The sequence below is a fragment of the Panthera uncia genome (assembly GCF_023721935.1).
Source record: "Panthera uncia isolate 11264 chromosome B3 unlocalized genomic scaffold, Puncia_PCG_1.0 HiC_scaffold_1, whole genome shotgun sequence".
NCBI lineage: Eukaryota > Metazoa > Chordata > Mammalia > Carnivora > Felidae > Panthera > Panthera uncia.
The window spans coordinates 27114218-27124442 of record NW_026057582.1 but is presented as its reverse complement, the minus strand read 5'-3'; the positions used below and the strand labels follow the sequence as shown (position 1 = coordinate 27124442).

At 46.9% G+C, this 10225-nt stretch overlaps 1 protein-coding gene across 1 annotated transcript; it reads left to right on the top strand.

Annotated features, from left to right (window-relative positions):
- Positions 1-394, top strand: LOC125909361 (NADH dehydrogenase [ubiquinone] 1 alpha subcomplex subunit 3-like). The gene has a single exon (XM_049612504.1). It carries the CDS (start codon positions 118-120, stop codon positions 364-366), a length of 249 nt encoding a protein of 82 aa, XP_049468461.1. The 5' UTR covers positions 1-117; the 3' UTR covers positions 367-394.
- Positions 395-10225: the final 9831 nt, after the last annotated feature.

Below are 10225 nucleotides of genomic sequence, written 5' to 3'. Positions count from 1 at the left end.
TCCTAAGCAGGCTCCATACTCTCAGAATGGAGCCCAATGTGGTGCTGGAACCCATGTACAATGAGATCATGACTTGAGCCAAAAAATCAAGAGTTGGACACTCAAGGACCAAGACGGATGGCCAGGAGACTCGCAGCCTTCCTTAAGGATGCCTGGGTCAAGGTGCTGGTCGCATTCTTCACCACTGGGGGCCTCGGTATAATTCTGCCCACCGTTAGCCCCTTCACCAAATATGCCACCATGATCAACCAGGCCACGCCCAACAACTATCCAGTGCCGCTCCAAGATGATGGGAACATGCCCGATGTGCCCAGCCAGTCCCAGGACCCCAAGGTTCCAAGCTTGGAGTGGCTAAAGAAACTATGAGCACCTCTGGTAACTTGGAGGAGGCCTCCTCCCCTGTGGCCAATAAAATGCAAAAAGTGAGAGAGAAAAAAAAAAGAAGAGTTGGACACTCAACCAACTGAGCCACCCAGACACCTCTAAAGTGGTTGTTTTTTTATTTAAAAATTTTTAAAAAATGTTTTTATTATTTATTTTTGAGAGAGAGAGAGAGAGAGACAGAACGTGAGAGGGGGAGGGGCAGAGAAAGAGGGAGACACTGAATCCAAAGTAGTCTCCAGGGTCTGAGCTGTCAGCACAGGGCTCGACGCAGGGCTGGAACCCACAAATCATGAGATCAGAACCTGAGCTAAAGTGGGACGCCTAACCGACTGAGCCACCCAGGCGCCTCTAAAGTGGGTTAAAAAAAAATGTTACCCACACAATGCAACCTTCTCAAAAGTTGTCTCCCAGTATAGAAACAATTCAGTCACCTTCTGGCTCCCCCAGCTCTTGATTTACACCTGTTATAGACAAAGTTGTTTCTGCCTATCTCCCCTGTCTTGCCTAGTGATCCTTATATCCTTCAACATCCAGCCCAGTGCCTGGCACACAGAAGTGTTCAGCAAGGGGCGCCTGGGTGGCTCAGTCAGTTAAGCGTCCGACTTCAGCTCAGGTCATGATCTCGCCATTCGTGGGTTCAAGCCCCGCATCGGGCTCTGTGCTGACAACTCAGAGCCTGGAGCCTGCTTCGGATTCTGTCTCGCTGTCTCTCTGCCCCTTCCCTCCCTTCCCCTGCTCGTGCTCCGTCTCTCTCTCTCTCTCTCAAAAAATAAATAAACATTAAAAAAAAAGTGTTCAGCGAACACTTTTGGAATGATGAAGCTAGCCCCCTAACCCCCAGTCTTCCTGTACATAAAATTAGGATGATAAAATGAATCTGCAGCTCACAGCCATCATGAGACATTACTGAGTGATGTGAATGTTCTTGAAAAAGATGAAACAGTGTGTAAAAACACTGAAGAATAATCACTTAATCTGAAACTTATCCTACAGGCTGACAAGGTCAAACTACCTGCAGCGTAGCTGGTTCAAAGGCCCAAGGCAGCTTTCCAGTATGAGACTAGAATGCTAAATTTGTTTCCAGACAAAAGGGGGACACAGCAGGAGGAACAAAGTTGTGAGCTGAGCAGAGCCCTGCTGTCCAGACTTCTAGATTTGAAACCACGTGGGCCTGTTCCCGCTCCAGAAGTAAATCATTTTGGAAAGATTATGCCCCTGAGCTGCACGTCTGTTAAAAAGTTGGAGCCTTCATATTAGAAGTCACTCAAGGATTCCAGAGTAATCTTAGAGTAATGAGGAGCTGAGATTGGGGACAAGAATAATTCATTCAGGGGCACCTGGCTGGCTCAGTAGGTAGAGCATAAGACTCTCTTTCCTTTTTTTTTTTTCTTTCTTTTTTTAAGTAGGCTCTATGCCCAATGCGGGGCCCAACACAGGGTGCAATGGGGCATTTGATGCTGTTATAAGCATCCTACCCTGAGATCAAGACCTGAGCTGAGATCAAGAGGCAGATGTTTGACCTACTGAACCACCCAGGCACCCCTAGAGCATGAAACTCTTGATCTTCAGGTCATGAATTCTTTGGGTACAGAGTTTACCTAAAAAAAAATGTTAGGGGCGCCTGGGTGGCTCAGTCGGTTAAACGTCCGACTTCAGTTCAAGTCATGATCTCGCAGTTTGTGGGTTTGAGCCCCGCATCGGGTTCTGTGCTGACAGCTCAGAGCCTGGAGCCTGCTTTGGATTGTGTCTCCCTCTCTCTCTGCCCCTTCCCTGCTCATTCTCTCTCTCTCTCTCTCAAAAATAAATAAACATTAAAAAAATTTTTTTAAATATTAAAGAATAATTCATTCAACATTCAAGTAAGTGTTCACTGAGCACATATTCTGTATGTGCCCAGCATTGTTCTAGGTGTCAGAGATACAGCAGTTTCAAAACGAAGTCCCTGCCTTCACAGCCCTTAAGCAAATAATACAATAAACAAATAAAATGATATTAAATATAAGTCCAAGAACACTATAGAGGGCGTCATAGGTACAGTCCCCTGGGACACACATCCTGAATGTTTAGCACCCTGAATGCTCTCAGATCACATCTGTGCAAGTGATGGGAAGGAAGCAAGATGGGGCAAGAGGGAGAAATCAAGCTGAGAGGCAGATCTAATGATAGCCTCAGTCAACTCCATGGGGAACTCCAGATCTAAAATGGTCCCTCTGAGTTTCCTTCTTTCTACTTGGCCCCAATCAGTCCTTGGATGTGGGCTACCTAGGGAAGGTCACGACCTTGGACAGCTCTGCTCTGAGGCAATCCTTGAAGGGACTGAGAGCTGAAAGCTGTCTGCTGACTACACTCCCAACAGCTGGGCAACAAGTCCCTCCTCAAGGAAGGGGATCTGGCCGCACACCTTCATCATGCAGGATGCATCACGCAGGTCCATCATGCAGGATGTGGGGAGACAGGGATGGCAATCCCAGTGCTCCTCGAGATAGAGTGATCAGGGAAGCCTTCTCAGAGGAGGTTTAAATAGCAAACCTGAATGAAGTGATGGAAGGGGCAGATTTTGAGAGATAGCATCCTGAATAAAGGGAGCAGCAGATACAAATGTCCTGAGGGAAGAATATTCTTGATGTGTTCAAGGTGCAGCAAAGAAGTCAGCTTCTTTGAAGTCATTGCTGGAGTGCAATGAGCAAGGGGAGAGTGTTGGGAAACGAGCAAGGGCCAGACCATGTAGGGTGTTGCACACCATCATAAGGACACTGGGTTTTACGGTTATTGTTACAGGAAACCATTGGAGGGTTGAAAACAGAAGAGTGACAAGAGTTGCCTTACGATTTATAAAGACTACTCTAGGAGTGTCTGGCTGGCTCAGTTGGTAGAGCATGCAACTCTTGATCTCAGAGTCAAGAGTTCAAGCCCCACATTGGGCATGGAGCCTACTTTAAATAAATAAATTGAAAGAAAAAAAAAAGGACTTCTCTGGTTGCTGCTCTGTGGAGAAGGGAAAGGTAGAATGGAGATAGGGAAACCAGTTAGGAAGCTATTTGGTAAGAGATAACAATGGTTGAGATTATGGAATGGTAGCTGTGGAGATGTGGTTCTCAACCAAGATGATTTTGCCCCACCCTGTCCATCCCCTATTACCGAGGCTAGGGACATTTGGCAATATCTGGAGACATTTTTGGTTGTCACAACCAGGAAGATCCTACTAGCATCTAGTGGGTAGAGGCCAGGGATGCTGCTGAGCATCGTATAATAATGCATAGGACTCACAACAAAGAATTACCTAGTCCAGAATGTCCAAAGCACCAAAGCTAAGAAATGTTGCTTCAGAGGAAGTGAGAGGTATTGGATTTGGGATGTATTTTGAAACTAGTGCCAACAGGATTTGAGTTTGCATGTGGGGAATGAGAGCAGGAGGAATCAAGAGTGATTCTGAGGCTTTGGCCTGAACAACAGTGAACGATAGTACCATAGTACCATAGTACTGACATGGGAAACTCTGAAGGAAGAACAGATTCTAGGTGGGGGCAGTTGGTAAGTCATGAGTTTGTTTATGGACAGGTTGAATCTAAGTTGCCTACTGGACACCCAGTGGTGATGTTCCACAGGCAACTGGCTATGAGTCTTGAGTTCAGGAGACATATCTGAGCTGGTGCTATAAATGTGGGAATCATCAGAAGAAAGGTGGGATTTTAAATCCGTAGATTACAAGAGATCACCTAAGGAGTAGGTAGGTAGGTATGTAGGAAGGTAGGTGGTATGTATGTAGACAGAGAGGAGAAGAGGTCAGAGGCCTGAGCCCTGCAGGACTCTCACATCTAGCAGTAGGACCAGGACAGGAGGAGGAGGAGCCAGTAAAGGAGACGGAGAAGAAACAGCAGGGAGGGAGGAGGAGGAAGCCAGGTGAATGTGGTGTTCTGGGGGCCAAGGGAGCAAAACTTCAAGAGGCATGGCCAGATCAACTGTGTTGAATGCTGCTATGGGGTTACAAAGACAGAAACAGAATTGCCTGCTGGCGTTGCACTGTGAAGCTTATCAGCAACCTTGCCAAGAGCAGATTCCAGGGAGTGGGTTCCGGAGAGTGAAGCAGGTGAGGAAGCGGAAATAGGCAATTAAGAATATGCAATTCTCTCTGAGTTGTGCCATAGGAAAGGAACAGATAATGACCCAGTAGTTAGAGGAGGCCACGAGGTCAAGGATGGAGATAGTACAACCCATCTGCAGGCTGAAGCAAAAATCTACTAGAGAAGGGAAATCGTCAGTGTGAACCTCCATGCATGCCTAGTACCTTTCAGGAGCTGTGGTAGGCATTTTATAAGGATTAGTTAATTGTATGCCAAACCAATGAGGTAGATACTATCGTTATGTCCATTTCACGGAAGACAAATTGAAGCATGGAGAAGGTCAACTGGTCCCATGGCCATGATCATATATCCAGTAAGTGGTGAAAGGTGGATGTGACCAAGATGTCTGGCTCTGGAGCCCATGTGCTCACTTTCTTCTTCATCTGAATTTATCTCTTATTGCAAAACATAACTACTGGCTAAAAGTTATATCCATTATCCTGCATTATATCCCTTCGGAGGAAAACAAAACTATGGACTCTTTGAGAGTTGGCTGAAGCGTATCTCCTGAAGTTTCTATCTGACTGCTCCCACCCCTACCCCTTCTAAAATGGTCTCTACTATGCTGCTGCCCAACCCAGCATCGAGCACCCAGCACGCCCCATAATGTGTCTGTCTACCTATCAGTCTCTGCAGTGGAGCAGGAGCTGGATACATACAAAAGTGCTCTCAAAATTCAGAGTGCAGAGGGCTCCCCAAGGAGTAGGGCTTTGAAGTCGGGGTGCTTGTTAGGACATGTCACCACCAGAAGTTTTATTCAGCGTGTCTGAGGTGGAGCCCAAAAGTGAGTACAAGCGTGTTCTTCCCTTTTCAAAGAATTCCCCGCAAAAGAATTCCATGGTCTCACCACTGGAAGGCCAGGGAATCAGAAGACTTAGACTCCAGTTCACATTTCCCACAGTTGCCGGATAAAATATTGCATGTGTACTTGAGATATGCTATAGTAAAAAAAAAAAAAATTACTTGTTATTTATATGAAATTCAAATTTGGGCCATGTTGATTTGCCCTATCTGGCAAACTCCCAGCTAGGTGACCTTGGCCGAGCTGCATAACCATCCCTTTGAGCTTCAGGCTCCTTATCTATAAAATGGAGAAATTTTAATTTCTTTATTGCCGTGAGGATTAAATAAGGTCTTTAGGTAAAGTGCTTCATCAGCAAATGGCACATGATAAGTGCCCAATAAATGAGCTAGTAGAATTTATAACATTTATTTTAATTTCCTTCTCTCCTAGAGCATTAAAATATAATCCATCAAATTAGATTTACACACAGCTTCTCAGAAATGCATCAGGTAAATGGTCAGTCAATGTGAGTCTGGGCAGCTGGCTGGGCTGGTGAGGCATAGAGAGATCTATCTAGTCAGTCCTGGGCCCCAAAGAGAGGGTTAATGGAGGACATCCAAATTCTCATTCAGCTGCTAATTTCTCAGTCAGATCTTGGAGTTTCCCCAAATCAGCCAACCAGTAAAAGAAGGCTGTGATCCTTCCAGAAACCAGTAGGTGGGAGTGTGTGCATTTGGGGACAGAACTAGAATACTGCAGGATAGGTCAAACAGCACTATAGCAGGTTTTCACGTTCATTTAGAGAACAATGGAAGGTCTAAGAGAGCCCTGGGCAGTGCACTGGTCAAGGGGAGAGTCACTGAGACCCGCAAACTGCCAAGTAAATCAGTCTATAGAGGACCAGCTCTTATGGGCAGATTTGGGCATACACTGTGTAGAAAGAAAAACAGGCTTTGTATGTTGGAAGACGTCAAAAAGCCGAAAAACAAGTGACAGACCAAAAGAAAAAATTCTGCAGATTAGATTAACAAAGAATTTCAGAATGTACCAAGATGTCCTACCAATCATTAAACCAAAGACAAAAAATAAAATAAATGAATAAATAAACCCCTAAAAGAACCGATGATGGAAACGAACAGACGATTCACATAAGAAACACAAAGGGCCAATAAACACGAGAAAAAAAAGATTACTCTCTCTGGCAAGAGGGAAATACAAATACAAATTGAAACAAGACTGTAGGGAGGTTCTGCCTTATTTTCCTATGATTATTAAGGGGAATAATTTCATAGTCATTGAGCACGTATTCTGTGCCACGTATTGTGCTAAGAGCTTTCTAAACCTTAAACTCAGGATTTAACTTGCACAAAAACCTTGAGGAGTAGGAACAAAAGAAATTCCCACGTACCTACAGAAAACCACGGCTTTAGGTTAGCAACTTGTGCTCAGCTGGGAAGGGCAGAGCAGGGTTGAGATTCAGGTTTGCATGGTTACAAGTCCTTCCTCTCCCCACACTGCTTTTTCTAAGACCTCAGTCCAAGTAATGTCTAATGCTTGAATGTGATGCTTTGGAGAAGGCCCTGGCAGCCAAAGAGGAGCTGCAAAATGAAAACAAACCGAAACCTCAGAAAATCAAACAACGCTGGGAGTAGGCCCGGCGAAGCAGGGTTCTTTGGTAGGGTACACAAAGCTGGGATCCGGGAACTGGCGAGAGGGGAGTTGGGAAAGCCGGTTGGAGCGCGGGGAACCGGTTCATGGCCGCATTCAAAGCAGGATGGAGTCTGGCTGGCCTGAAGGTTCACAGCCTAGGAGGCTGGAACCTGAGGAATCTGTTTGTCAGTTCACTGCATGCTGAGTTGCAATTCTTATTTCTAAACCTTCCAGGCCAGAGTCCGCATCTCCCTCCCCCATTCTCGCACCTGCTGGCAGCAGGGGGGCTCCAATGAATGGACAAGTTCCAAGAATTCTTGTCCCTTCCCCCACCTTTTACATAGCCAAGACCCAGGGACAAAAGGCGCCCGGGGTCTGGGGCTCCTTCCTCGGGCTCTTGCCAGCTCCGGTGAGTGCCAGACAGCTGGAGCCATGCTCCACACTGCACTATTTACATTTTTTTACAGCTTCCCCACCACCGCTACCACTCCCTCTCTCCCTCCTGGCCACAGCCTGGGCCACGGGGCCACTAGACCCTGAGACTCTCCTCATAGTTCCCTGGAGGTGGAAGGTAGTTGCCCGTGGAGCATAGCCAGGGCAGCAGAAATACTGACAGGGGTTCTGTGCTCAGGTCCCCATGCTAGAATCCTGGGCTGAAGGCTCGAGCCTTTTGTCCAGGACAAGACATCCCACCCGGCGACAGCACGCGGAAGTGGCTTCCCTGGTCCTTGTGGTCCTGATTCCAGGCCCCCCATGGGGGCTGCCCTGTAGGATATTGGTCCCTGTCTTTTTGCATGGCTTCCCAGCCCAGTTACTCCTGTGTGCTGGGGACAGTGCTAAATGCCTTTACATCTGTTCCCTCGCTTAATTCTCACAGCAACCCAAGGTGAAATGAGTACGGACCCCATTTTTGAGACAGGGAAAGAGGCCCAGAGAGGAGAGGCTCGCCCCAGGCCTCCACACAGTCAGCTGGCAATCAGCTGTCAACAACACTTCAGGGTGTGAGCCCTGGTCTCCCCCCACCCCCCACCCCCGCCCACCACCCCCTACCTTGAATGTGAATCTGAGGACCGTTGGGTAACCCCTTCCTCAAATTCTCTTGCACAATTCCTCAGTCTCTGCTGTTTACGTGTTTACCAACTGGCTCCAAAATCAGAGAGGCCATCATCCTGACCCTTCCAGGGTCTTGGGCTGGCCCCACCTGAGCTCCCCTTGCCCTCCTAGATGGCCTCCGGAAGAGCCCACATTTTGTTTCAAATACCAGTTCCGCAGGACAGGCTAGGAAAAGGGACAGTTCTTTGGCCCCCCTCTGTGAGAAGCCCTGTCCACATTCGAGCATGGCTGGGATTTGCTGCTCCCTGACCCTCCTCCATTTCTTGCAGACCCTGCCCCTGTGGACAGGACCTAGCTTCAGTCAAAATGAGTGTGGCTAATTCACAGTGATATGGGCCACTTCTCCTGATAGCCTCCCAAAGTGCCTCCAACTTCCTAGGCTATGGGCCAACACACCAAAAGGCACCCTGCAGGGAGAGGAAGGAAAACTCTGCACCCTGGCCACCTCTTGCCTTGGAGAAAAAAGCTGCAATATAACTACGGATGTGGTCATGGTCAGCAGCCCTGCCAGCCCTCAACCTCAAAGGGCCAAAGACTCCATCCTCAGAGGCCACTTCAATCACAGTAATTCCATGTATGTACTGAGCAAAAGACAACACAAAGTGGGGTGCCTGGGCAGCTCAGTCGGTTAAAAGTTGGCTTTCTGCTCAGGTCGTGATCTCATGGTTCGTGAGTTCAAGGCCCGCATTGGACTCTACGCTTGGGATCCTCTCCTTCTTTCTCTTTCCCTCCCCCACAGGCACGTGCTCTCTCTCTCTCAAAAATAAATAAACATTAAAAAAAAATCTAGGGGTGCGTAAACATAAGGGAAGGGAAGCAAAAATAATATAAAAACAGAGAGGGAGACTCTTAAATACAGAGAACAAACTGAGGGTTGCTGGTAGGGTGTTGGGTGGGGGGAAGGGCTAAAGGGGTGGGGGGCATTAAAAGAATAAATATATAAATAAAAACTTAAAAAAAAATCTTTAGAACACCTGGGAATTTAAAAAAATCCAGAGGCGCAGGTTGCACACCAGACAATCACATCACAATTTCTTGGGGCGGGAAGGAGGCACCTCTTTTTTAACCTTTTCAGGTGATTCCTCTGAGCAGCCAACTTGGGAAAGAGCAACTTAAAGAAACAGAAGAAAGGAAAAAGAAGTTGTAAACCCTTCTCATGAAAATTTTTTTTAATTTAATTTTTAAAAATTTATTTCTGAGAGAGTGCGTGTGCGTGGGGGAGGAGCAGAGAGAGAGAGAGTGAGAGAGAATCCCAGGCAGGTTCTGCACTGTCAGCGCAGAGCCCGGTGTGGGGCTTGAACTCACGAATCATGAAATCATGACCTGAGCCGATATCAAGAGTCAGACGCCCAACTGACTGAGCCACCCAGGCACCCCATCTTTACATGAAATGTAAACAGATATTACCTGCTCTTCTCCTTCTGGGAAAAGAAAGGGCCTGGGGTCACCTCGAATTATCTCTAGACTTATGTCAGCATAGCCCTTAGTAGTACCAAACTTACTGATGACACCTGAGGTATTCTAGAAGTTGATCACTTGATTTTAAGACATCAAGTCTTCAAGGCAGAAATAAAGGAAAGAGTTCACTGCATTCTGAAAGACCTGCGCCACCAGCTCATTGGCAAACTGGGAACACAGATGACAGTGCCTGACACAGTAGAGGTGCTCAGTAAGCAGTAGCTTATTCCTTTTCAGGAATGGAGGGAGCTCAGAGATCTCTGAGTACCAGGCATTTGTATACTGTATTGCATAATCCTCCCAGACAAGCCCTTGAGGCAAATATTGACATCTCCATTTCTTTCTTTAAGTAACCTCTCCACCTGACGAGCGGCTCAAACTCAAGATCTGGAGATCAAGAGTCGGCCACTCCACCAACTGAGCCAGCCAGGTGCCCCTTGAGAACTCCATTTTACAGGTGCAGAATTTATGGCTTAGCTGGGTTAGCACCTTGTCAGAAGCTAGAATTAAACCAGCTCTGCCCAACTCCAAATTTTATACTTTGCTTACCACACTCTGTCACTTCTTTTAAAGATTTTATTTATTTATCATTATTATTTTAAAAGTAATTTCTAGGGGCACCTGGGTGGCTCAATCGGTTAAGTGTCCGACTTCGGCTCAGGTCATGATCTCACAGTTCGTGAGTTTGAGCCCCACGTCGGGCTCTGTGCTGACA

Coding starts and splice junctions, on each gene's coding strand:
- LOC125909361 (XM_049612504.1), top strand. CDS start 118: ATGGCCAGGAGACTCGCAGCCTTCCTTAAGGATGCCTGGGTCAAGGTG.